Source organism: Mus caroli, unplaced genomic scaffold (genome assembly GCF_978045245.1).
Source record: "Mus caroli unplaced genomic scaffold, Mus_caroli_1 scaffold_8, whole genome shotgun sequence".
Classification (NCBI taxonomy): Eukaryota; Metazoa; Chordata; class Mammalia; order Rodentia; family Muridae; genus Mus; species Mus caroli.
The window spans coordinates 66,458,232-66,484,859 of NW_028227263.1; the positions used below are offsets into that span (position 1 = coordinate 66,458,232).

Consider the following 26,628-nt stretch of genomic DNA (forward strand, 5'->3'; position numbering starts at 1 on the left):
ACCAGGCTCTTGGTCCTGGTACCTTAGTGGACAAGTTTATCGCGTTTAATCATTAGGACACACCTGTTAATGCTCATCACTATCCTGAAGAAAAAGATTTGAGTAGCTGAACGTAGGCGGCAGAGACAGGACAGGGAAATAGTTTGGGCTACAGGAGAAAACTGACTTGCCCAATTTAGCTGTGAGCAAATGGTGATTTGGGCTTTGTTTTTCTTGCACATTATAAGATTTAGGTAAATCAGGAAAACTCCACAATTTGAACATGACGTCAAAGTATTTGTCCTTTTCTTCCCACTGACCCATCTGTATCCCATTTTCAATGATTTACTATTACCTAATACACTGCTATGGGAGTATCTCCTTAGGCATACATTTTGCTACTCAGACTAAAATTTGTAATAAAGCTGAGATTTCTTTTTTGCTACCTCCTCCAAAATGATTTGTAGAAGTGTAATTATTGAATACTCCTTTGCGAAGAGGTACTTATTAACCTATCTTCTGCACCAAATTTTACTTGGAGTATCCTTGTTACCCACAGCAATGTGCTTTTAAACCACTAGCTTCCGTCTATAGGCTCAAAATAAAACAAACTCTGGTTTATTCTGAATTATAACTAAAATTGTCTGCTTTTCTGTATTGGTCAACTGTACCATCTATAAGAGTCTCATTATTTGCTTCTCTTTTTTATGATAAATACATTTATTAAATTTGTGTGTGTATATGGGGTGGTTGTGAGTGGAGAATAGAGGGCAACTTAAAAGATTCAGTTTTCTCCTTCTACTGCATGGGTCTAGGAAGTAGAATCCAAAGCTGTGATTCTCAAAATGTGGGTCTTGAGCCCTTTGGGGGGGGGGGAGATCAAATAGCCCTATCACAGGAGTGGAATAGCAGACATCCTACATATCAGATATTTGATTCAGCCGGGCAGTGGTGGCGCATGCCTTTAATCCCAGCACTTGGGAGGCAGAGGCAGTCGGATTTTTGAGTTCGAAGCCAGTCTGGTCTACAGAGTGAGTTCCAGGACAGCCAGGGCTACACAGAGAAACCCTGTCTCGAAAAATCCAAAAAAAATCCAAAAACAAAAACAAAAAAGATATTTGATTCATAACTAGTAAAATTACAACTATAAAGTAAAAATGACATTTGTTCATTTGCTTGTTTATTTGTTGAGTGCTAGGTTATCACACCCTAGCAAGCCAAGCGCTATCACACCCTGACACACCTGTTTTTTCTGAGACAAGGTGTCATCCTGTCCACCAGGCTGGCATGAAACTCAATGCATAGCCCAAGCTGGTCTTGAACTTGTCAGTCATCTTCCTGCCTCAGCCTTCCATGTGCTGGGATTATAGAAAGTCATCGAGTTTGTCATCAGAAAGATTTTTTTCTTACTTTCAGAAAACAAAACATAACATTTTATTTACTAGGCACAGTAATAGAAACCTGTAATTACAACACACAGGCTAGCCAGTGATCATGTCTCAAAACAGGAACAAGTACACCTGACTGTCTACGTTAGAGCAGTAGCCAATGGATCTTCTGGAAGTGAACTGGAGCACGGAACCTGAGGGTGGGAAGGCGTGTGCACCACTGTGGGCCACTGCAGCCTTCCTCCTGCTCTACACAGGAGGTTAGTGACTCCCTCCAGAGAAAACGGAGTAGGCCCAGGACCGCTGAACTATTTTAATCTTAACCCTGTCTAGTTTACGGAACAATGAGATCCAGACTATGGTTATTTTATTTGGCTATGACAGTTACTGGCAGTCACCCCTAATCTACTTTTCTAACTGCTGGCCCCGCTACCTCCCCAGTGGTGTATCCCAGACACTTGCCGCTTCTCTTGGCCTTGTGCTCATGGTCCATCTTCCCTCACAGTGGCTTCATCCTCCCTCTGTTTCCTTTCTTTCTCCTTTGTTGCAACTTCCAACCATGTAACTCAAAAAACCCACCTATCTCTAATCCTTCCAGTAATTGGCTGTTCCATTTTTATCTAACCAATAGTTTTAAATTAAGGAACAAAGTTTGTACAACAAAGGTTGATAAATGTGAGAACTCACTCCTTCTGGTACAAAATTTAACATTACAATATGTAGCAACAGACCAAACCTCCTCCAAGAATAAACAATGAAAGTCCAGGTCATGAAGCACATGAAGCCCCCAGGAAAGTCTCACTGTGTAAAAAAGGAGATTGTATGTCTAGGACTACAAAGATGTTGCATTTGAGAACGGAGGCGCCTGGCAGTGGTGGTGCACACCTTTAATCCCAGCACTTGGGAGGCAGAGGCAGGCGGTTTCTGAGTCCGAGGCCAGCCTAGTCTATAGAGGGAGTTCCAGGACAGCCAGGGCTACACAGAGAAACCCTGTTTCCAAAACAAACAAACAAACAAACAACAAACAAAGAGAGAGAACAGAGGCTTTATTTACAATAATATTCAAACAGGGTTTAGCAAAGAATCCCTCTCCCCTTATACCTTAGCAGCATGAACTATATACAATTTATAAGCAAGAGGAGGATCCTGGAGGATAGGACATGGAGGATAGGACATGAAGTCTCTGCCCCAAAATTAGTTCCAAAGTTCCCAGCTCTGAGTATTAAGTGTAGCTGGGGTGTGTGTGTGTGTGTGTGTGTGTGTGTGTGTGTGTATGAGTGCATGTGTGTATGTGTGTGTGTGTATGTGTGTATGTGTATATGAGTGTGTGTGTGTGTGAGTGCATGTGTGTATGTGTGTGTGTGTATGTGTATATGAGTGTGTGTGTGTGTGTGTGTGACAGGAATCGTAGAAGGTAGATGCCAAACACCAGCATCTCATTGGGATCCACAATCAGGAAATACTTCAGCATTGGCCAGGAAAACATCAGGATTTCACCTCACTCATGGCTTCCATGAGGCGAGCACTGTTTGTAACAGCAGTTGTCAGAAAAATAAATCTGTACCCTAAGAGTCAAGAGAAGTAGCAGAAGTGACTAAACAGACCTCAGGTCCCAACAGGCCAAGCCCACCACTCCCACAGTGCCCCAGTGCCCCAGGATCAGAATGCAGGGCTATAGACATAGACATATCTGGGCAATAGACACATCTGGACCTGCCTGTCCCCAACAAGTGAGGAGAAAAATAGAAAATAAAACTATCAGTTGTTGGCCCAGTGGTGGTGGCTCACGCCTTTAATCCTAGCACTTGGGAGGCAGAGGCAGGCGGATTTCTGAGTTCAAGGCCAGCCTGGTCTACAAACTGAGTTCCAGGACAGCCAGGGCTACACAGAGAAACCCTGTCTTGAAAAAAAAACCAACCAACCAACCAAACAAACAAAAAGCCCAACTATCCGTTGCAGTCTCTAGGGTACTACTATGTGTCAAGCCTGGCGGGACTATGCTCCCCTGCCTCCTGCTGCAGCAGTTCCCAGGAAGGCTGTATAAGAGGTACCACGGTCAAGAGGAAAACCTTCCTGGGTAGTACATGCTGTCCCCAGAACCCACGCAACCCTGCTCTCACCTTTCTCTCTACCCAGGAAGCGCAGGGCTGATATCTCTGAGAACGTGCAGCCCCCCAAGAACACCACCAAGATGAGGCGCAGCGACTCACTGGAAGCCTTGTCTTCCTTAGCCATGTCTGTGAGGAGCAGAGTAGACTCCCATCTTTACTCACACCCAGTCCACGGTCATGGGCCCTGCCCAGCTCTCCCTGGCCTTGCACAGTGCACTAACAATGCCCCATACCTGTGAATGCAAACTCACTGCAGTTTAGCAGCCGTACCACTTCATCAAGGCCCTGCCAACTCCGCCGGTCCAGCACCTAGGAAGGTATAAACACTGGCTTCAGGTCTTCTGACAGTAAGTTTAGGAAAGGAAAGGAATAACAGTGAGACTCAAGTTCCTAGCTAGTTACTTGGAAAGTGAAAGTTGAGATGGGCCAAGGACCACAAAGCAGCAGCATAAAGAGCTCGATAGGAATTGAAGCGAAAGTGAATCTTTTTCACCTGCTCAATGATTCGGCAGCTCAGAGGAACATAGGCACCACTGAAGACATAAGCCATGTCTCGGGGCACTTTGAGGTCATACTCCCCATCTACACGTGGGATCTAGAGAGCAAAGGTACTACATTAGGCACGTGACAGCTCAGAGCTCTGACCTTTCAGAGCTCTGATAAAGATGCTGCCACGGGCAGCAGTTCACACTTAGTGAAACCCAGCAAAGGTGCTGACAAAAGGGGCCACGCCAAGACAACTGTTGTATTAAACACCTGCTTTTGTATTAAATACTAGGGCTTCCTCTGCTCCCTGTAAAGGCTCTGAAGGGAAGGGCTCTTTCCCAGTTCTTCCCTCCAGCCCTTCCCAGGGAGCAGGGAACCCATACTTCTCAATCTTCTCTAGCACTGACCGGTGCTGTTATGCATCTATTAAACAGTGGCTCTTTATACCTTGCTTCATTATTAAATTAAGCTCATCCTGTAAAACTACTGTAATAATGCAATGACATGGGGCTGGAGAGAGAGAGCTCAGAGGTTAGGAGCACTGACTGCTCTTCCAGAGGTTCTGAGTTCAATTCCCAGCAACCACATCACATGGTGGCTCACAGCCATCTGTAATGGGATTCGATGCCCTCTTCTGGTGTGTCTGAAGACAGCTACAGTGTACTCATATACATAAAATAAATAAATAAATCTTAAAAAAAGGCAATAGCATGGGGATCTTGCAGACATAGGTTCAACTCCTAGCACCTACAGAGCAACCCACAATTGCAGTTCCAGAAAATCTAAGACTTTCTTACGGCCTCTACATACACTAGGCCAACACGTGGAACACACATAAATGCAAGAAAGCACTTAATACACAAAATAAAAAAAAATTTTTTTTTTTTTGGTTTTCTGAGACAGGGTTTCTCTGTATCTGTATAGCCCTGGCTGTCCTGGAACTCACTCTGTAGACCAGGCTGGCCTCGAACTCAGAAATCTGCCTGCCTCTGCCTCCCGAGTGCTGGGATCAAAGGCATGCGCCACCACGCCTGGCTAAAAATATTTTTTTTTTTTTTTTTTGGTTTTTCGAGACAGGGTTTCTCTGTGTAGTCCTGGCTGTCCTGGAACTCACTCTGTAGACCAGGCTGGCCTCGAACTCAGAAATCCGCCTGCCTCTGCCTCCCAAGTGCTGGGATTAAAGGCGTGCGCCACCACGCCCGGCTAAAAATATTTTTAAATGGAAGAACAGAGACTGGGGAGGTGGTTCAGTGGGTAAAAATTCCTTGCTACCTGAGCATGAGATCTGAGCTCACTTCCCCAGAACCCACAGCGCAAGTCCATTTGACCCCAGTGTCCTATGCGGACATTAGGAGGCAGACACCATAGAACCCCCAGGAGCTGAGGGGCAAGCCAGACAGGCCTGTACAGAGGAAACACAGCTTAAGACTTCATCTCACTGCTGGGCGTGGTGGCGCACGCCTTTAGTCCTAGCACTTGGGAGGCTGAGGCAGGTAGATTTCTTTCTGACTTCGAGGCCAGCCTGGTCTACAGAGAGAGTTCCAGGATAGCCAGAGTTACACAGAGAAACCCTGTCTCGAAAAACAGGAAAAAAAAAACACACATGAATGCACACACACTGTACACCCTCTCTTACTCCACACACACACTGCACACACAGGCACACTCTGTACACACACAAACACACACTACTCACCAAAAATAAAGAAATGCAATGGCATACAGGTTACTATGGATTCAAAATACTCTATAAAGAAACTGTCCGGCAGTGGAGGTACACACCTTTAATCGCAATACTTGGGAGGCAGAGGCAGGTAGATCTCTGAATATGAGGCCAGCCTGATCTGCAGAGTTCCAGGATAGCCAGAGTTAGACAGAGACCCTGGCTCAAAAAAACAAAACAACAACAACCCCCCCCCAAAAAAAAAGAAAAAAAGAAAACCCCCAAACTGTTTCCCATTCAGCCTTGTTTGTTCTACATACCAAATTCAGCTTTTTGCTGATGGCACGAAAATTGCTCCTCTTGGCCAGAGAACTGAAGGCGTCAGTGATTTTTCCTGGGGAAGAAATCTGTGCTAGGTTCCATCTAAGATCTACAGATCCACAATACCGTCTAGGGTAGGAGAGAAGGGCACAGCAATGCCTGGCCCCACCTGCCCTGCCACTGAGCTCATTGCCTGCAGTTCCCTGGGTCTGAGCAGGGCAGTCAGCACTCTCTCCTCATGCATTGTTTTCTCCTCCAGGGGATCAACTGCCCAATCAATGAAGTCCTCCAGGGGACCTTAATTTTCAGGGCAGACATCAGCCTCAGAACAACACCAGCCTGGTGCTGGTATCCTGAGAGACTGTGAGCAGCCACTTCATCTCTCTTGGCTGCATTCTCCTTAGAAGGAAAGCAAGGGAGAGAACACCTGCCACTGGGGGGTTAAGTGATAACTCGGATCAAAGGTCAGCAGCACATGGAGAGGTTTGTGGTTCATGTGAGATCAGTCCTCCCGGTCCTCTCCGCCTCAGAGGGCTCTGCCTGCGTAAGAAAAGGAACAGCTGCCCAGGGTGGAGAGATGGAGGCTCACCTGCAGCCTTGTCCGTCACCAGCTTGCTCACTTTATTCTCTACTGCTGTGAGGGTGTCCCCAGGAGCCTGCTCTGTTAGAAGCCCGGCTCGCCGCAGGTTGGAGAAGGTTAGCAGGTGCTCAGGGCCATAGCTCTGAAGGGATTTGAAGCCAGTTATATACTCAGTGTCCACCACTCAAGCAGCACTGTTGAGGACACGCAGCACTCTGCAGTGTCTACTCAAAGAGCTCTCGTGAGTGGCAGTATCAAAGAGGCATAAAAAGTAGCAGAAACTACTTAAGGACAGAAGGACGGGGTTGGTAGATGGCTCAGCAAGCGAAGGTGCTGCTGCCAAACCTGATGACCTGAGTCTGGTCCCCAGGGACCCATATGGTGGAGGGAGAAAACCATCCCTTGGATGATTCTCTGAGATCTTCACAAGCATGCGCATGTGCACATACGCACACACAGAATCAATAAGCATAGCATAGTTCTGAAACTGTTCTTTAGATGTCGTGTATATGAGTGTTTTGCCTGAATGTGTATGCACATGTGTGGGCCAGGTTCCCACAGAGGTCAAAAGGTGTTGAATTTCCTGAAACTGGAGTTACAAATGGCTGTGAACCACCATGTGAGTGCTGTGAACTGAGCCCAGGTCCTCTGTTCCCAGAGCAACAAGCAATCTTAACTGCTGAGCCAACTCTCCAGCCCCAAATAATATAATTTTTAAATGAACAAAGGATTCAGTCTTCCCATCTTTACCTGCAGATACTGTGTTTTCAGGGACCGATAATCCTTGGGTATCAAACCTAAGAGTAAGGGAAACAGGCAGGCGTGTGAGAAAAAAATAAAAAGCAGCCAAGGATCCCAGAGAGCAGCCAAACCAATCAGCCAACATATAACCAGGAGGAAGGACTGCGCTACCCGCAAACAGGACGCAGCGGATGCCAAATGGACTGCTTAGCCTAACTGCTTACTAAAAGGTAGGTACCCTACTCTGGGAGCTCTGAACCACAGGCAAGAAGGAAAGGATGCTGAACAATGGAGATCACCAGTGGTGGAGAGAATCTGAAAGCTGTGAAGGCAGATGGACTTCCTGTGCATTCCGGCTAAGCGCCAATTATTAGAATTCATTTACAGCTGCAGAGAGATGTTTTTCTCCACAGAGATAAGAAGCTGGGCTTCCGCCAGGTGTGGTGGCGCACGCCTTTAATCCCAGCACTCAGGAGGCAGAGGCAGTTGGATCTCTGAGTTCCAGGACAGCCTGGTCTACAAAGTGAGTTCCAGGACAGCCAGGGCTACAAAAAAAAAAAAAAAGAAGAAGAAGAAGCTGGGCTTCCAACTTCAAGGAAGGAGAGCTAGAAGCAGCAGACTGTGTCTCCAGGTGGAGAGCAGCGTGATTCACTTAGCACTGAAGGGGTCAACAGTAAACCATGTTGCCAGGAACGTGTAGAACTGTGGCTTGTGGAGTGCTTCTGAGACCGTCTCCTTGGTCCTGCATGCTCTCTATCAGGAAGCCTCACTGAGCACAGGTCTAACTGAGGGAAGAGAGAACTGCCACTGCACTCTACGGGCGCCATGGAGTGGACTGAAGATGGAACTGTTTACAGCCAAACAATACGTCCCCTACAACCTGCTAACGACCCACCCCAAACAAGAAAACATCATTATAAAAGAGAAAGAACTCAGTAAGTGCCAAAACAAAAAACTAAAGAAAACAAAACAAAAGCCCCACTTGGTGGGCTTTCAAAAATCCCCTCTCGAGCCGGGTGTGGTGGTGCACGCCTTTAATCCCAGCACTCGGGAGGCAGAGGCAGGCGGATTTCTGAGTTCGAGGCCAGCCTGGTCTACAAAGTGAGTTCCAGGACAGCCAGGGCTATACAGAGAAACCCTGTCTCAAAAAAACAAAAAAACAAAAAAAAAAAAAAAAAAATCCCCTCTATCCCTGAGGCATACATATTTCTCATCTGGCCTTCTTGGCTTGATCTTTTGGGCTCACCGTTCTCAGTGATGGACAAAAGGCACATGAGGCGTAGGCTCTCTATGGGCGACACCTGCACAGGAAGGAAGAGTCAAGAGGACTGACATTTCAGAATGCATGTCTTCTCTTCTTCCTGCTCAGGCAGCCCCACCTCTAGCCCTCATCCGCAGCCTCCCAGTGCACACCTGCCGGTCTATGTGCTCTTCAATGTAGCTAGTGCTCTCTCGGATGTTGAAGCCCTCCAGCAGCGCTGTAAGAGATCAGAAAACAGCCATTCCTGGAGATCAACTTAGCTGAGATGTGTCTGTCTCCCAAACTCTTTTCTCTATCCTTGAGTGGAGCTATGGGACCTCCAGCATTCCACATAGCCAGCAATATCAGCTGGAGCTGGAAACCAGTGGGAAAGGAGCCAGAGGAAGAGTTTCGTGACGTGACGCTCCCTCCGGCAGTTACCATGCTCGGTCTTGATTAGCTCCTGGAAGTCCTGCTTGGTTTTCTTCTTCATGATTGACTCACAAGCCCCAATATCTGCAGAAAGGACAAAAACATTCACCTTCCTGGTTCCACAAGGAAAATCTTTGATTGCCAAAGGAAAAACCTCATAAAGGAAAACCCATAAGCACTCTTTTTATTTTAAATCAAGTTAGACTATGCCAAGAGAACAAGAATCTCCTCTTGGAAGAAAGTAATGGCCTTCAGCAACACTCCCCTGGAGGGCACAGTCACCTCCTCATCCCAGGCTAGCACCTACGGAGACTCAGAAGGCGGTGCTCCTGTTTCAGTCCCTTGAGCTCTTGAGACACGAAGTTCTTCATTTGCTTTATGTCCATGCCTCTCCGGCGCTGTGGGAACGTCCCCAGAGGTCAGCACCTTCTAAGAAACCCCCATTTTCCCTCAGCCACACCCCACCCATGAGCAGACACGGGAGGGCTATCACAGGGTTCTAAAGGGAACACTGAAGAAAGCAAACAGAGACACAGGCCTTACGTCATATTGGGCCTGCAAGTTCCGGGCCTTCTGGCTCAAGAAGCCAAAGACATTGGAGAAATGCTCATTGCGGATCTCACTGAACACCTGTGAGAGAACAAGACAGAAGCCACTTACTATGACAGCTCTGTACCAGGCCCCTGCCTGCCTCGTGAGTACAATAACAGCCCAGGAAGTGATGCCCAAGCCAAACTAAGACCAGAGCAGAGCTGGTGTCAGAAGTGGGTATCAGGACCACCTCTAGGGCCTGGATCTTCTTTCACATATGTACTTTTGGATTCTGAGATAATTTTATTTAGCTGAGCCTGGTCTTAAGCTCTTGATTCATCTGCTTCCATCTTCGAAAAGATAAAATTACAGGTGGGAGCCACCATTCCTAGCTTGGGTCTAAACCTAATTGATGGGGGAAACCTCCCAGGGGGTTGGCCTCCTGCCCAGGGCTGGACCCCAGCCTTGTGTGCAGTGGTCCTGAGTAAATCCGGACACACCCACACCTCACCTTGTCCTCAGCGTTGAGTAGCACCTTCAGGCTCTTGTCAGAGGATGTGACTTCTGGGCCAAAGTCAACGCTCCCTTTGAAGGCAGAGGGGACAGCTATTAGCAGCTGCACAGAAGCCTTCTCCTGCTCATTCCTTAACTCTGCCAAAGGCTTCCCAGCGTCACCAGTCTCCCCACAGTCCTGCTCTTGCCGCAGGAGCCACCAGAGGATGCTTCATTTCCACCTTGCCAAGATGCGGAGGATCATGGCACTTACCACACTTGATTCGGAAGGTGTCATCTACCAAGCCCTCATAAACCACTTGGGAGCAAAGTGCTGTCACAAAGTCCACATCTGAAACCAAGATCCCAAACGTAAACGTTCCCGAAACCCAGCTTTCTATTCAGTTTGCTTAATATCAGAGCTCAAGCTCAAGAACGCCCCACATGTGCCCATGTTCACACTAAAATTCCCAGCCCCAACTTTAGGACCCCAACTTTGCCAGCACATTTTCCCTATTTCTGCCTTATAGGACCCAAAGATAAGAGAGTGCTGGGCAATACTTACCTCTGTCCAGGAGAAAGATGTGTCCAATCTCCGGTCTCCGACCTTTGGTTTCACTGTCCTCTTCCTCCTCCAGTTTCCTCCACAGGTCATATGACATCTACCGGAGCCCAAGACAATCTGTTTTGTGTCCTCTTGAAGGCTCAGTTTACAGAGGCCAACCCCTTCTATGGCAAACCCTGTCTTATCCCCAAGACAGGAGTTTATTCTCCAGGCATACAAGCCCATTCTCCAGGCATATAAGTCTAGTCTGCAGGCATATAAATCTAGTCTCCCATTTGCTTTTATCTCCCACACCAGTGAGGAAAACGTTCCCCTGCCCCGAAGACAAGAGAGACTTAGGAATGTGATCTAGAAGCTCTTGCTTATCTGCCAGCCACACAGATTTTCCTCTCTAGGGAAACATCCTGGGGCATAAAAGCAAAGGAAAGAATATTCCTATGTTAGAGATGCTCAGGGATAATCTTTGTTGGTTAAAAAAGAAAACAGGCATTAAGCACAAGAGTTCTGCTCCTACCTTTGCACATCTGCCAATGCCATAGCAATTAGGAAAGGGCCCATAGAGAGTACTGAGAAGATGCAAGGCCTGAGCCACAGTGTTGATCCAACGCTGATCACCTTCCTGCAGCGATCACATGGGGCACAAAGACCGTGTTAACCCAACAGATGCACTGTAGAGTGCAGCCCAGAAACCCTGGAGTGGGATGGCAGTGTCTAGGGAACGCTAGAGAAGTTCATTTTACAGAGCCCTATGATGGTCTCCATCCTGACAGCCACCCTGAAAGGGATGGAAAGTCCCTAGGAGAGTAGTAAAGCTACCCTCTGGGTATATCTATGAGGCTGTTCCAGAGAGGATTAACTGCAGGGTAAGATCTGCCCGGCGGGTAAATAAACACTCTATGGCCAAGTAAATCCCTAGGCAGAACAAGGGAGACAGAAAGAAAAAGCCTGGCAGGCATATTTTCCTCCCTCTCCCTCTCCTCCCTCCCTGACCATCATGAGCTGTTCTGCTGTCTCCTATCAAAAATAATGAATTGGAACCCCCCAAATCATTAGTTTAAAATAAAAAAAATCTTTCTTCCCTTAAGAAGGTATGGTGGCACACACCTTTAATTGCAGCACTTGAAAAGAGTGTCAATACTTCTAGTCCACTGGACCCAATAGTTACCTCCTGATACTAGACTCACAGACTCACGGGTCCTGAATTACCAGGAAGTAATCCCTGAAAAATTCTGGCAGTTCCATGCTCAGCAGATCAACATCAAGAGGCAGCAGAGAAAAGGCCCACTCATCACAGCTCACATCTGTGGGGACAGAGAACATCAGCCTTCAGGTAGAAGGTACTTGGGTCCATGGTAAATGAAGGTCTGCCATAGCCATCCAACAAATATCTGAGTGCTTCTAAGCCAATTTGTACATTTAGCACTGGAGACTCAAAGTAAGAAGCAGTCTGTCTTTAAGGGGTGTCTGATACAGTCATAGAAGGACAATGCAATGTAGTAAGTAGTGGTTTATAGTAGAGTTGACAACAAGTGCTGGAAAAACCCTCATCTGACTCAGTGGATAATACTGAAATTCACCTCAACACAGGACTGTATCAGGCATCGGGGAGACAACGGTGAATAAAATGGGCTAGTTCCCCACCCCCAATCTTCTAGAACTTAGTGTGAACAGATGCAGCAAATTATGACACAACACTTATTACAGCTGTCCTTCCAAAAGAGCAAACGAGAACACTCTGGGCTTGCACGTGCTCTGCCTGAGCTCAATTCTCATCATGAAACAAATAAGGAAACTATGAGCACAAATATTACAGGGATTAACATAACGACCGGCAAAGGAATGACTGCCCGGCTTGTCTAGGTTAGAGAGCGAGTGCAAAAGTAGCCCAGGGAACTCATGAGACTTTGACTCAGTATGAAAAAGTAAAAGAGACTAGCACGGTCATGCACACCCTTAATCTCAGCACTTGGGGGGGGAGGCAGGCAGAGGTCAGTAAGTTCAAGGTCAGGCAGTGATACATCCAGAGGCACTTGTCTCCAAAAAAAGTAAATAAATAAAAGGAAAAAAAAGGGCCATAATAGAGCTCAGTAGTGGAACACTTGCTAGCATGTACATACAAGGCCCTTCATACAACAGCCAGTATTTTCAAATAAATAAATAAAGCCAAGTCCCTGATGCCATAGACCAATAAGACTGGAGAACGGGGCAAGATTACAATCTCGGGTCTGCTGGTAAAGCAGGGAAGCATAGGAGACAGTTTAGCCTGAGACTCTATTTGGTTTTGCTCCCCAACCCTTGTAATAATGCACTTGGCAGCCCAGCTCCTTGGCTTACATGCACTTTGCATACACACTCCTCTCCAAACAATGTATGTAGCAACCTCGAGACCCCTCCCCCTCTAGTATAGGTTTCTCCATCCCTAGTAACGATCAAATCTAGACAGTTTTTATTCAAGCGTATTCCCAATATATCAGGTACAAAGACTAGAAATGCTGATCGGGCCTGAACTGCATCCCCAAGATTGACCTCTTAGGGGCACTGTCCTCTTTATCATCTTATGCATATGCATAATTGTGCATGATATTAAAATTAAACAAACTGTAGGAAGATATGGGCAATAGAAAAAATGAATATATGATCTAATATATCAATCAAAATGGAGAATAACCCAAACCGTGGTTTTCAGTAACCAGCCCTTCCTTCCTTCCTTTAGACCCCATAGAAAGAGACCATAATCCAGGTATGATGGTACACTCCTTTAATCCCACCATTCCAAAGGCAGAGGCAGGAGAATCTCTGTGAATTTGAGGTCATGGTATACAATGAGTTCTAGGACAGACAGGACTGTATCTCAAAACGGGACTCTGTCTCAAAACAGAAAGAGAGCAATCTCCAGCCTGGGGACCTGGATGTGTCACCCTTCATCATCAGTCCTATCACCTAACTCTGGGTGAAGTTAGCTTGCTTCTTTTGCAGGTTTATGACAGCCTGGTTTTTTTTTTTTTTTTTTTTTTTTGTTTTTGTTTTTTTGGTTTTTCGAGACAGGGTTTCTCTGTATAGCCTTGGCTGTCCTGGAACTCACTTTGTAGACCAGGCTGGCCTCGAACTCAGAAATCCACCTGCCTCTGCCTCCCGAGTGCTGGGATTAAAGGCGTGCGCCACCACGCCCGGCTAGTCTGCTTTTTTTTAAAGATTGATTGTATCTATGAGTATACTGCAGCTGTCTTCAGACACACCAGAAGAGGGCATCAGATCCTATTACAGATGTCTGTGAGCCACCATGTGGGTGCTGGGATTTGAACTCAGGACCTCTGAAAGAGCAGTCAGTGCTCTTAACCTCTGAGCCATCTCTCCAGGCCCAGACAGCCCTTAATTCATTCCTTTGCTAAGAGGTCAAGGAAATCTGGGCCTTACTGCCCAGATCCCAGCCACCAGTTAACATCTGAGCTACAGAAGGAAATACCTCCCTAAAGAAGTGACAGTTTGGGGCTGGTGAGATGGCTCAGTGGGTAAGAGCACCCGACTGCTCTTCCGAAGATCCAGAGTTCAAATCCCAGCAACCACATGGTGGCTCACAACCATCCGCAACGAGATCTGGCGCCCTCTTCTGGAGTGTCTGAAGACAGCTACAGTGTACTTACATATAATAAATAAAAAAAAAAAAAAAAAAAAAGAAGTGACAGTTCAGTTAGAGCCTGAGTGCCATGTCAGTGGGGAAAATGCTCAGGGCAGAGAGAGACCTAAGCCAGAGGGAAAGTAAGCGCAGAGCCAGAGCCCGGGAGACTGGAAGGTAACAAGGTAAGAAAGGATCAGCACACTGAGTTGAAGGGAGAGGAAGGAGGCTCGCTTGGGATACTCAGCAGGCCGTACTGAGGAGGCTGGGGCCACCTGTCAGTGCGCATCTGAGCGGCAGCAGCTGGACATTCCTTATGCTAGCCCCAGCCTCCCATGCTGTTCTCCACTGGGTCCTACTCCCAATCTCATTCCCAGATAGCTCTCACTACACCAACAGGAGTGAGACCCAGAGAAGGAGCTGGAGGTGGGAAACAGGAGTTATTCCTTTCTTTGCATGTTTTCTTGCCCTTCACTCACATTCGGTTCCTCTCACCTCCATAGACTCCCTCTTCCTCAAGCACCATCTCACATGCATAAAACTGAAAGAGAAAAGTCAATTAGCTGATTAGTAACAACTTTACTCTGTTCTTCTGTTTTGTTTTGGCTTGGTTTGGTTTTCAGATGCTGTATGTGATGGTAATCTTGGTTGTTGGACTGAGACATCTAAAGATTGGCAAAGCATTCTGCCTGGTGAATCTGTAAGGGTGTTTCCAGAGATGGCTAGGTGGTGATCTGACCTAAATAGATCTGTCTAATCAAGGATTTAATCCCCAAAATCTAAATATACTGACAGTGTGGTACAATTGCAGAAGGAAGGTGGGAACTAGTTAGAGGAAGTGGGTGGCTAGGGATATTTTCTTTTGTTTTTACCTTTTTTGAGACAGGGTTTGTGTACCCCTGGCTATTCTGGATCTAGACTTGTACACCATGCTGGACTGGAACTCAGAGATCCATCAGCCTCTGCCTCCTGAGAGCTAAAGGCGTGTGCCACCACACCCAGCCAAGGGACTCTGGGATACATGGCAGGCCATGATGAGGAGTCTGGAGCTGCCTGTTTCTGTGGGAATGTGAGAAGCAGATGCTCTTGAAGTGGACCATGGAACTAATCACTTCTGGTCTCTGCTTCTGGCTGCCATGAGGTAAACAACTTGAAAGGAATGAGATAGAAGGCATACCTCTAACCCCAGCACTCCTGACACAGTGCAAATTTGTTCTAGATAGTGAGTTCCAAGCCAGCCATGGAAATGTAGGGATGTGTCAAAACAACAAAAAACAATAACAAAAACCCAACCCTATAGAGCTAGCTAACCATGGACTGAAACCTCTAAAACTCCAGAGCCACAGGAAACCTTCCTTCCTTTAAGCTTTTTCACAGGTTTATCCTTCACAGTGATGAAAAGTTTACAAGCACAGTGAACGTCAAAACCAGGCCTCAGTGGGAGGTGCTGCACACATCTGTAATCCCAGCACTCAGGAGGCTGAGGTAGGAAAATTGGGAGTTCGAGGCAGTTTTGTACTGAACAGTAAGTTCTAAGCCACCCTAGACTAGTTAGTGACATTCTGCCTCAAAACCAAACAGGGCCAGTGAGACGGCTCAGCAGGTAAATTCGTTTGTTGCCAAGTCTGACAACCTGAGTTTGATCCTGGCCTCAACATGATGGAAGCAGAGAAATGACCTCCAAAAGTCGGCCTCTGACCTCAACCTAAGCACCATGGCATTTGTTCTCCCCTTGTGCATGTGACACACACACACAATACATAAATATTTTGTAAAAACACCTGGGGCCTCCCTCACACAAGCGACACTTTGGCCCTATTCTTTCTGTGTCTCTGGAGTCCCACTACAGTTAGTGTCAAGGTTTGAATAAGGCTTAGGCACATCTTCCTAGAGCTCACTGATGTATTAAGCTCCACTGTGAGATATTAAGAGTATAAAGTTAATCTAATTATGTGTCCGGAGGAAACCCTTTAGCATTCACTAGAATTGAGTACGGTCATCAGTTTGGAGGCTCCATGAGTGAATACTGGTGGCTTTAGAAAAGGAGTTGTGGATCAGGGCACAGCCACGTGTTCTCTGTCTTTCACCTCATGATGGCCTGCATCACTGCAGGACTCTGCTGACTAGACAGCCATCAGGAGACATGCCCCTTCAACCCTGAACCTGCAGAACATGGACCACAGTGAGCCTTTATGCTTTATAGCCTCCGGTATCTCATGGTAGTAAAAAAAATAGCCTCAGGCAGTCAACGGTGAGGCTATTAGTTACAGAATCCATGGATCAGGACAGCCAAACCCATCAGTTCGACAGTGGACCTCCAGAACCACCTAGCCCCAAACTTCATTTCTCTTTCATCAGTTTTACTTATGTATTATGCTTTCTCCTCTCGAGACTGGGAAACATTATAAAGGAGCAGGCATTTAGCAGTCTTTGAGGGAGGAGCTGTGTTTGCATAACTAGGAAGAGGAGCAAGATGTGGAATACGAAGTTCTGTTTAGGACACACCCACGAGGCCTCTGGACACACTGAGCGGTTGAGATCCTGCCCTGAGTGTATATATTGTATATAAGTGTTTTAAGGTAGGCATGAAAAGATAAGCCTGCAATCCTGGCATACTGAAGTCAGGAGCAGGAATTATAAGTTCAAGGCAAACCTAGGCTATACAGTAAGATCCTATCTCAATATATGACAAGCTTTATACAAGAAAAAAAATATATAAGGGGTCAGTGATAGTAATTCACACCTGCAATCTCAGCACTCAGAAGAGGCAGAAGGACCAGGAGTCCAAGGTCAGCAGCTACAAAACAAAGTTCAAGAATAGCTTTAGTTATGTAGACTTTGTCTCAAAGAAAATGGGCGGGGTGTGGAGGGGGTATGTGTGTGTCTCTGTGTCTGTGTGTATACTATATTAAGGACAGGAGTGTGTGTGTGTGTGTGTGTGTTTGTCTCTGTGTCTGTGTGTGTATTACATTAAGGACAGGAGTCCAGGAAAAACAAAATGAAAGTGGTAGTACAGAATACAGAAGCAGGGAGAAAAGACGGAGAAGGAGCACTCACAGGGTCAGGAGCAGGAAAAAAACAGTACCATTACTACACAGGAATACATGTGGTCAGGGACACACGATACGAGCTGTTTCAAAAATATAAAACTATTTCAATTATTTAGGACTGTGTTCAGTGGTGGAGTGATCGCCCAGGATACCTAAGACCTTAACTAGACCACTGGCAGGCACACCAGACCATCCCCACCCCAAACCCCATAAAGAGAGAGAGATTAAGAGAGAGAGAGAGAGAGAGAGAAAGAGGGAGACTACAAAGAAACCTACATAGAAGTCACTATTCCCACAGTTCAAATTCCACAAGGTTTCTTTAGGGGCAGTTTGATGGCAGATACTTTATTGAGTAATTATAGACACATACTGAAAAGACAGCATGCCATTGGCCATTTATCCCAGTCCTGTTACAGTCTGAGAGGGAAACTCAGTCCTCCAGTAAGAAGTCCCTGAAATTGACCAGACACACTAGGCCCCTCCCTTCCCAAGAACATATAAGCAATGAAGGCTTCTGAGCCAGTTTCAGCTGAGCACAGTTCCATGGAAGCAGCAGAGACAAACTGAGCCACCTGAAACGGATGCTCTCCTCGAGCTGCCTACAGACGGCAGTACCCTGTGGGTTTCTAGTTTTTGTGACTGTCAGCCATGCTAGGGGTAAGCTTTGGTAACGCAGCTCTGTCTTTGAGTCATTTCCACTCCTGTAAGTAAACCCTACCACATGCTGTAAATAAACCCAATCAAACTCAATGGTTCACCAAGCTGGACTCTAGTGTATCCATAATTGAGTCTGTCGTCAATTCTCTTATCTGAGAAGAGCAGATATTTGTCCATGTCACCCAGGATAGAGTGTCACATCAAGTCCTCCTCCCTGTTGACCCTCAGACATCCTTCCTTCTAAGATCAGAACTCACCTTCTGAGGACTTAAGATGACTTTGTATTTTCTAATTCGGCCAGCCAGCTTGTCAGCATTGACAAGATCTAGACAGAGAGAGAAAGTGTAACTCAGCAAGCCATGAGTATTTCTGAGGCAAGAAACAAAGATGCCTTCCTGATGCCTCCCCACTTCCCTCACTAAGTAAGATCTTGCTATGTAGCACAGGCTAGCCTCAAACTTGGATTCTTTCTGCCTTGATCTCCAAGGTTCCGAGACTACAAATGTACAGCACAAAATGTACAAAAAGGCCCATTGAGTCTTTTCTTATCAAAGGGTCCAATGGCCAAGGCCCTTCTAACTTGCCCGCCTTTCCCAGCTTCCTTCCACACAGTACCATGGCTCACTCACTGGCAATGTAGCGCATGTTCTTGATTCGAGGTCTGACCAAAAAGCACAGTCTGTGGATGAGAAAGGAAAAGTTAGGAAAAAGCATGAAGATGATGATAGGACCTAAGAAGAAATTAAAACAAACAAGTCTTTAATCATTTGCCCTTCTTGAGCAGGCCTGCAGATCTGAGCTTCCACATGCCGCCCACAGAGGCCATTTCTCAATACAGCAGGTACAATGTGATGACATAAGTACCTTTATTGGCTCGGTGGCAGATCAAAGAGTTCCTGTTCTTAAATATTTGATGATCCAATGGGCCAAAATTATATAATTTTTTATATTTACATATACTATATATATTTATATATAGTGTATATATTTATATAGTATATTTATAGATTATATATTTCTAAGTTTATAATTTATAAATTATATATAATAAGAACTAGAATGTGTATATATAATTCCCACATATCTAGACGTTTTTCTGCTAAAGAAAGGTATGCACTACTCAAGTTTGGGGAGTGTGTAAGAGAATCAAAGCACTAGAGATACAGTGCAATGGCAGGGTGCTTGCTCGAAGTCCTGGTTTGATCTCCTGCCCTGCAGACTGAGATGCATGGCATGTGGACAGAACAATACAAAGTGCCCTGGAGATCTAGGGAGGAAAATCAATCCAGTCTGGGAGGGAGCTTCATGAAGAGCAGGACCAGATGAAAGCCTGGTGCTCTTTATAGGAGTGAAGGACAGGAGAGAACTTCAGGCAGAGCGAGTGAGTGACAGGAGGACAAAGCCACGTTCTGGACCGTGTGGAAGCAGGTTCAACCTGTGGGAGTAGGTTCTCTTCTTCACTATGTGGGTAAAACTCAGGTTGTCTGTAGCCTGCTAAGTCACTGGTCCTAGAGGTTACTTCCTTACTTATCTATCTGTTCACTAGTGTGTGTGTGTGTGTGTGTGTGCAAGAGGTATGTCAGAGGACAACTCTATGTGAAGACTCTCTTCTTCTACCTTTCCATGGCTCCACGACTGAACCCTGACCACTGGGCTTGCACAGGGAGTACTTCAACCACTGAGCTGGTTTCCAGCTACCACCCCTGGAGGTGGTTGGTAGTAAAGTAACAATTTTTGGACAAGGAATAATTTGAGTTGTAGATAACAACATGGAGTAGAGAGGGAAGAAGGCAGAATGGAAGAAAGTGCAGAAAGGCAGATTAACAATCTGAGTGCCGTATTATTTAACAATCGGTGCATGATACTGTGAGCACTCAGGGAACCGGGCTGCATCACAGGCACTGTGGCTGCACATTTCAGGCAAGGACGAAGCAAGGCAAACAAACAAAAGTCTTGGCCCTCCTCCAGTCTGGAAGCCACAGACTCTCCCACACTTACTGTTCATTGGCGCTGAGGGCAGGTTTGTTCTCCACCTTGTACAGCTTGTCCACTTCATGTTGCTACACAGAGAGAATCAAACATGACAATAGACACGAGTTGGAAAAGCCCAGGTGTGACACAAAGGCAGGGACACTTAAAGGGTTAATCCTAGAAGACAGTCTGTTCTCATCCCACTAAAATGTCTGCCTTATTGTCAACAGAAAAACCAAAAGAAAAACACAAGACAAACATCACCACCATCCCCCACGTGCCCGCCCAGGTGAGCTGACTGTCTTCACCCTGTCGAGGGTGTCAGTCTTCAGGAATTAGTTATGCTTGGCAAAAGAAAAACTGTTCAAAGAGGAAAGGGGGCAGGAGTTGCCCTGAGAAAAGGGCTGGTACCTTCAGGATAGAGACGTTAGCAATTCGATCCAAAGGGCTCATGAGATCTGCCTCAATGAACAAATCCTTTTTTCCAGGAAGCTGAAGGAGAGAAAGTATGGTAGCTCACTCAAAGGTCCCCCCACAAGCTTCCTTCAGCTGGGAATTTATGCAGTCACTCAATTAACAAAAACTTGGTTTCGAGTTAAAACAGCATTGGACATCTAGCTAAGTGTCTTCTCTACTGTCTGGTTCATTGCTGACACTCTATATGTGAAAAAGATTCCACTCTCTCAGTGTGGCTCCTTGTCAGCCAATTGTGTTTGGTCACTGCCTCTAATACTCTGCCTCCTAACAGCTCTTCATTTCCTAATAAAGACAAACTCAACAAGAGCCCACCTTGCATTCTACAACCCCTTTATCAAACTGCTAAATATCTTTTCCAATGGCTTTTTTCTTTTAGTTACAAACATGACGCACTTAATGCAGAACTTTGAAAATCATGGCAGGGCTGGATGTGTGTGACTCAGTGATACAGCTTGTGTGTTGCAAGCAGGAGGCCCTGATTTCAATCACCATCCTTGCAAAAAGAAAAAGCAAAGCCCAGCTAGTACCCACCCTCTGCCCTCCCCTGCAGCTACCTCCTGACAGCACCATGGGATTCCAGCACCCACACTCTGGATGCTGCTCTCTCATATGCACAAGAGAAGGAGGTCACAGTTACTGCTAGGAAGGGCTAAGTCATTGGAAGCTTCCTTTCAACTAGGCCTTGACAGAGTCGAGAGTTGTTAGTGATGTTTGCAGGACAGTCCAGCAAGGTTAAGTGTAGAGGGGGAAGGCTGAGCAAGCTATTCAGTTGGATGGACTCATATGGTACACGGCAGCAGTCCTCAGCTGGGACATCTGGCAATGCAGGACACATTTTGTGTTATCTGGAGCAAAGTGTAGGGAGATATTGGCAACCAATGCATAGAGGTTTGAATGTCGCTAAGCCGTCCACACTGTACAGGACAGGCCCTACAATATGATACTACTGCACGCAGCATGTCTGCAGTACCAAGAATTAATAATATTGGTGCAAAAGAAATGGTGAGAAATAGGTTTGAAACAGTTGACTGGAACTGACCAATCAGTAGGGTTTTTGGACTTGATCCCTTAAGGAAGAAGGGGAACCGAAAGCTTTTGTATACTACAGCATGAATCAGCCAGGAAGTTTTAGATGGAATGGACAGCTATTGGTAAGATAAGTGAAGAGATGAGAAACGGAAGGTAGGGGCTCATTTGAAAAGGTAACAGTGCAGACCAAGCAAGAGAGCATGGACACTGGGAACAAAACAGAGGAAGACGAACATGAAATGTGGTTATGTGTGTGCATGATGCGTGTATGTGAACATGTGTGCCCTGGTATATGCCGTGCAGACGTTAAACACTGTGGAGGAGATTGTCTCCTTCCACCTTCAGTTCCTGGAACTCACCTTCAGGTGAGTTCCAGGAACTGAACTCAAGTGAACAGGCTTGCACGTACAGCAAGCACCCTTACCAAGTCATCTCACTGCGTCACAAGAAATGGTTTTCATACTGGAAGGGCATCAGCAGTGTTAACACTGGAGATGCTGGCATCACAGAAATGGTTTGGTGGTTTGTTTTGTTTGTTTGTTTTGTTTTTGTTTTCTTTTTTTTTTTTTTTTTGGTTTTTCGAGACAAGGTTTCTCTGTATAGCCCTGGCTGTCCTGGAACTCACTTTGTAGACCAGGCTGGCCTCGAACTCAGAAATCCGCCTGCCTCTGCCTCCCGAGTGCTGGGATTAAAGGCGTGCGCCACCACACCCGGCTTGTTTTTGTTTTCTTGGTGGCAATGTTTCTCTGAGTAGTCCTGACTGTCCTGGAACTTGATCTGTAGACCAGGCTGGGCTCAAAATCAGAAATCCATCTGCTTCTGCCTCCCAAATACTGGGATTAAATGTGTGTGCCACTACATTTAATTTGGCTATGTTTTGTCTTAATATTGTTTCCCCTACACTTTCTAGAGTGTATGAGTGTTATTTTTAAAGCCATGTATGATGAAGTACCCACAGGACGCAGCATAAGTTAAGTATAAGGGAAATGACAGTCCATTATGACTTTGATCTATCAAGCTTGAATAGCAGTGTTCGTTAAAAAGACAAACCAGGGACTGGTGAGATGGCTCAGTGGGTAAGAGCACCCGACTGCTCTTCCGAAGGTCAGGAGTTCAAATCCCAGCAACCACATGGTGGCTCACAACCATCCGTAACAAGATCTGACTCCCTCTTCTGGAGTGTCTGAAGACAGCTACAGTGTACTTACATATAATAAATAAATAAATCTTAAAAAAAAAAAAAAAAGAAAAAGAAAAAACAAACCACTAAAAAAAAAAAAAAAAAAAAAAAAAAAAAAGACAAACCAGGGCTAAGTGGCTCAGTGATGAAGTATTTGCTGTGAAAGTGTACAGACTGGACTTCAGATTCCAGCACCCATGGAAACAGCGGGTGGACATGTTGGGCCACTTGTACTTCCAGCACTCTTCAGGCAGAGGAAGGATCCCTCCAGCCAGCTGCCAGGCTAGACTAGTCGGGATCAGCAAGTTCTAGGTTCCACGGAGAAAACTTGCCCCAGCAAATAAGGTAGACAATGATGCAGAAAGACTACCATTGCCAACCTTGGACCTCCCAATACATGGGCACATGTGTATACACATACCCATACACATGTGAACACGCATGCCTACATGCATGTACACATGTGAACATGTACACATGTGAACACGCATACCTACATGCCACATGCACAGACAAAAAGAAAGAAAAAAACCCCACAGAAATTAGTATGGGGAAGGTAATACTGCCCAGAGAGTCCTTATGACCTTGGCCTTGTGGTGCCTCTTCTGCCACAATACTCTCCACTAATAAGGTTCTATCTTAGTCTCTCCTACTTGGAGCACTTATCTTGCCATTCTCCACATACCTTTTGAAACACTTTCATGTGCAAATCTCTACGCTAGCATTATGGGACATACAAAGGAGAAATACCATATGGTCCTGTGTCCCCTATGGTTCTTCCAAATTCTAGGTTCCATCCCAGCCCTTCTACTTGTCAGCCGCTCTTCCCTCCCCCTCCCCCCCCCTCTCTCTTGGCTAGAACCTAGGGTTCCAAAGGAGAGAAATGGAACTATACAGTGAGGAACAGCCATAGTCCCTGACTACTAGCACTTTAACTTCACTTCAACTCCAAATTAATCAACTTTCTCCACTTAGCCTCTTCCTCTGTGTGTGTGTGTGTGTGTGTGTGTGTGCCCACGCAAATTTTGTGTCTACATGCATTTGACTTACACGTGTGTGCTTTTCAGTTTCGTTCAATGTTGGCACAACAACTTTTCACTAAGCACCTGCTATGTGGCTGACTCTCAGCTCAGTACTTGATGCTGGGCAGAACACACACTATTCCTATACCTGAGAGGCTTCCATGAACAATAAGCAAACCATTACAATGACAGTAGCAACACTACTGTCCTAATAACACAGACTAATAAAAGGCCAAGTCAACTTTGCTCCTTCCTCAATATTTACAACTAATCGATGTCTCTGAATGTTCTTTCACTGTAATTTATAAATCTTTCGCAAGTCAGGTGTGCTGGCAAATTCCTGTAATGCTAGCACTTGGGGAGGCTGAATCAGAGGTATTGCCAGAGGATATCCTGGGCTACATAGTACAACCTAAAGAAACAAAACCAACAACAAAACCCCATCATTTCTCTCCTTTCTACTGCCATCACTTTTTTGTAAGCTTTTACTACTTTAATCAGTATTCTCTGAACTAGCCTGCTGTCCAATTGCTCTTCGGTACAAACCACTATGGCAAACATTGCTTCACACTACAAATGGGTGTGAGTCTTCAGCCTGCTGTGTAATTTGTTTGGGTTTGATTTTTGTTGTTGTTTTTTTTTGTTTGTTTTTGTTTTTCGAGACAGGGTTTTTCTGTGTAGCTCTGTCTGTCCTGGAACTCTGTAGATCAGGCTGGCCTCAAACTCAGAAATCTGCCTGCCTCTGCCTGTGAAGGAATGAATGCACTGGGATTAAAGGTGTGTATGACCACCCCTTTCTTTCCCATGGGGTACAATGGATGAAACCGAGAACCCTGCCTGGGCAACTGTCTAACCACTGAACTTTATTTCCAACCTACAATGTAACTTCTGTTAGCTCTTTCCTCTGCTCATGCATCTGTCCTTCCCTGCATCTAGCAGCCCGACTGCCTGAATGGAGCACCATGTTCCTGCTCCAGAGAAAGCATGTTTATTCTTCAAACTCTAGATCTCAGGAAACTCTTAGATCGCCCCAGCTGTTGTTTATTCTAAACTTTTCAGGTAGTCTAGAATTCACTTACCATCCAACACCCTTTAGGGGTCATTATTTCATAGGGCATCTCCTGGAATGTAACTAGTGACAGAGGTATTTCAACTGTATTTCCATCTCCAGTGATGCCTGGCACAAGTGTGTCTTTTTCATTTGCACAGAGGCTGGCAATTTCCATTTATTCTCTGGCCAGGTCTCAAGCAACTGTTACTACTCTGGTTTTTCCTGTTGACCGCCCCATTTTGGACCTGCCTCAGAAGCTCAAAGAAAAAAAAAAAAAAAAACAAAAAAAAACCAAGGGACTCAGCAAGGAAGAAGTCACATTGAGGGCCACACTGTTGACGCAATAAAGGCGCCGGCCACGGCAGGCACTGACCTGTTCTAGCAGATAGATGAGCTGGTCCCGAGCCAGCCTCTTGAGCATAGAGAAGTCGGGAAGCTCAGGGGCGTCCAGCCGGTGGGGAAAAGCCATGGCAGCGGTCACCTGAGCCACCGTGTGAGAGCAGCAGAATGCTCCCTGTTCTGCAAAGGCCGGCGACAGCCCAAGGTGTTACTGCAGGCTGGTACCCCGCTTGCCTGGGCTCTGGATCCCAGGACCCCCAAGGGGCCCTCGCTCCTCTGCCGAACTCGACGGATGAATGACCGACCACCTCCCGGACAGACGGCCACAGGCTCAGGCGACTCTCCTCGGAGACCTACAGTCACTGGTCCCGCCCGAGTCCACTCAGCCTGTCAGCAGGATTCCCAACGACATCCGCACACTCGGCAGCGTGCCAGGGAACCCCGCCTCCTACCCAGAGAAAAGCCACTTCCTAGACATCCCGGAAGTCCGGGTCTCCCAGTTAGCGCTTAGAGCACTGGAAGGGGACGGCGGCCGGGAAGGGACATTTAAAAACGGGAGTGACTCTTTTTACAGGTTTACTTTGTGTGAATGTGAGCGGTGTGTGTGTTTGAAACCTAGTCTACAGAGCGCAGTGTGTGTGTGTGTGTGTGTGTGTGTGTGTGTGTGTGTGTGTGTGTGAAAGAGAGAGAGAGAGAGCTAGTCTACAGAGCGCTGATTGCTCTGTGTGTGTGTGTGTGTGTGTGTGTGTGTGTGTGTGTGAGAGAGAGAGAGAAAGAGAGAGAAAGAGAAAGAGCTAGTCTACAGAGCGCTGATTGCTGGAGTCCCAGCGGTGTGTGTGTTTGAAACCTAATCTACAGAGTGCAGTGTGTGTGTGTGTGTGTGTGTGTGTGTGTGAAAGAGAGAGAGAGAGAGAGCTAGTCTACAGAGCACTGATTGCTGGAGTCCCAGCTGTTAATTTAGTCTCCAACTATTCAGTCCTTAGCTTCCTGGTAATAGAAGGTAAGCAAGCAGTGTAAAGAGGAATGAATGTGTTAGAATGTGTTAACTATGAAAGTTAAGGCTTGCCAGTTGTAACCCTTGGCTATTGGAGTTCGATTTATTAATGGCCATTATGGAAGAAATGAATAAGCTTGTGGCACAATCATGCTACAAAACAACTGTACAAATTAAAGAGACAAAATACAGAAGTAGTCAGCTGGTAGTGGTGCACGCCTTTAATCCCAGCCATTGGGAGGCAGAGGAAGGTGAATCTCTAAGTTTGAGGCCAGCCTGTCCTACAGAGTGTGCTCCTGGACTACCAGGACCACACAGAGAAACCCTGTCTAGAAAAACAAAAACAAAACAAAACAAAACAAAACAAAAAAAAAACAGCAGGGCGTGGTGGCGCACGCCTTTAATCCCAGCACTCGGGAGGCAGAGGCAGGCGGATTTCTGAGTTCGAGGCCAGCCTGGTCTACAAAGTGAGTGCCAGGACAGCCAGGGCTACACAGAGAAACACTGTCTCAAAAAAACCAAAAAATAAATAAATAAATAAATAAAAACACAGAAACACATCTATATAGTGTTGTTTACATAGAATTTGTTTTTGAAACAAGGTCACAATATGTAGGCCATGCTGTCTATTGCAGATAGGAGCTGACTGGGGAAATCAATAAATGAAATAATGGGAGAAAGGGTGAGGTATAATACTTTGTTGTTTAAAAAAAGAA

The 26,628-nt window shown here is 46.0% G+C and overlaps 1 protein-coding gene across 3 annotated transcripts; it reads right to left on the minus strand.

Annotated features, from left to right (window-relative positions):
• Positions 1–2,396: 2,396 nt before the first annotated feature.
• Vps33b (VPS33B late endosome and lysosome associated) lies at positions 2,397–25,382 on the minus strand. Of its 3 annotated transcripts, XM_021166463.3 has the most exons (23): positions 24,953–25,381; positions 20,232–20,312; positions 19,848–19,909; positions 18,479–18,528; positions 18,107–18,174; positions 14,638–14,683; positions 11,736–11,830; positions 11,044–11,148; positions 10,530–10,626; positions 10,239–10,316; positions 9,984–10,057; positions 9,485–9,571; positions 9,249–9,339; positions 8,951–9,025; positions 8,683–8,747; positions 8,516–8,570; positions 7,279–7,325; positions 6,538–6,670; positions 5,948–6,021; positions 3,972–4,073; positions 3,712–3,787; positions 3,488–3,604; positions 2,397–2,932 (listed from the first exon to the last, which is right to left on the minus strand). In XM_021166463.3, the coding sequence occupies exons 1-23, from the start codon at positions 25,046–25,048 to the stop codon at positions 2,853–2,855; spliced, it is 1,854 nt and encodes a 617-aa protein (XP_021022122.1). In that variant the 5' UTR covers positions 25,049–25,381; the 3' UTR covers positions 2,397–2,852. The 3 variants fall into 3 exon arrangements, with proteins under 3 accessions (XP_021022122.1, XP_085697739.1, XP_085697740.1); XM_085841613.1 differs by lacking the exon at positions 24,953–25,381 and having other exon boundaries at positions 14,622–14,683; positions 20,232–20,314; XM_085841614.1 differs by lacking the exons at positions 18,107–18,174; positions 18,479–18,528 and having other exon boundaries at positions 14,622–14,683; positions 24,953–25,382.
• Between the last annotated feature and the right edge of the window lie 1,246 nt (positions 25,383–26,628).

Bases quoted from the DNA above. Each gene is read 5' to 3' on its own strand.
- Vps33b (XM_021166463.3), bottom strand. From the start codon at position 25,048: ATGGCTTTTCCCCACCGGCTGGACGCCCCTGAGCTTCCCGACTTCTCT. The intron at 9,572-9,983 runs GTGAGGTGTGGG...GTTCTCTCACAG, and splicing joins TACTCAACGCTGAGGACAAG to GTGTTCAGTGAGATCCGCAA. The intron at 6,671-7,278 runs GTAAAGATGGGA...AAATCCCTTCAG, and splicing joins TGAAAACACAGTATCTGCAG to AGCTATGGCCCTGAGCACCT.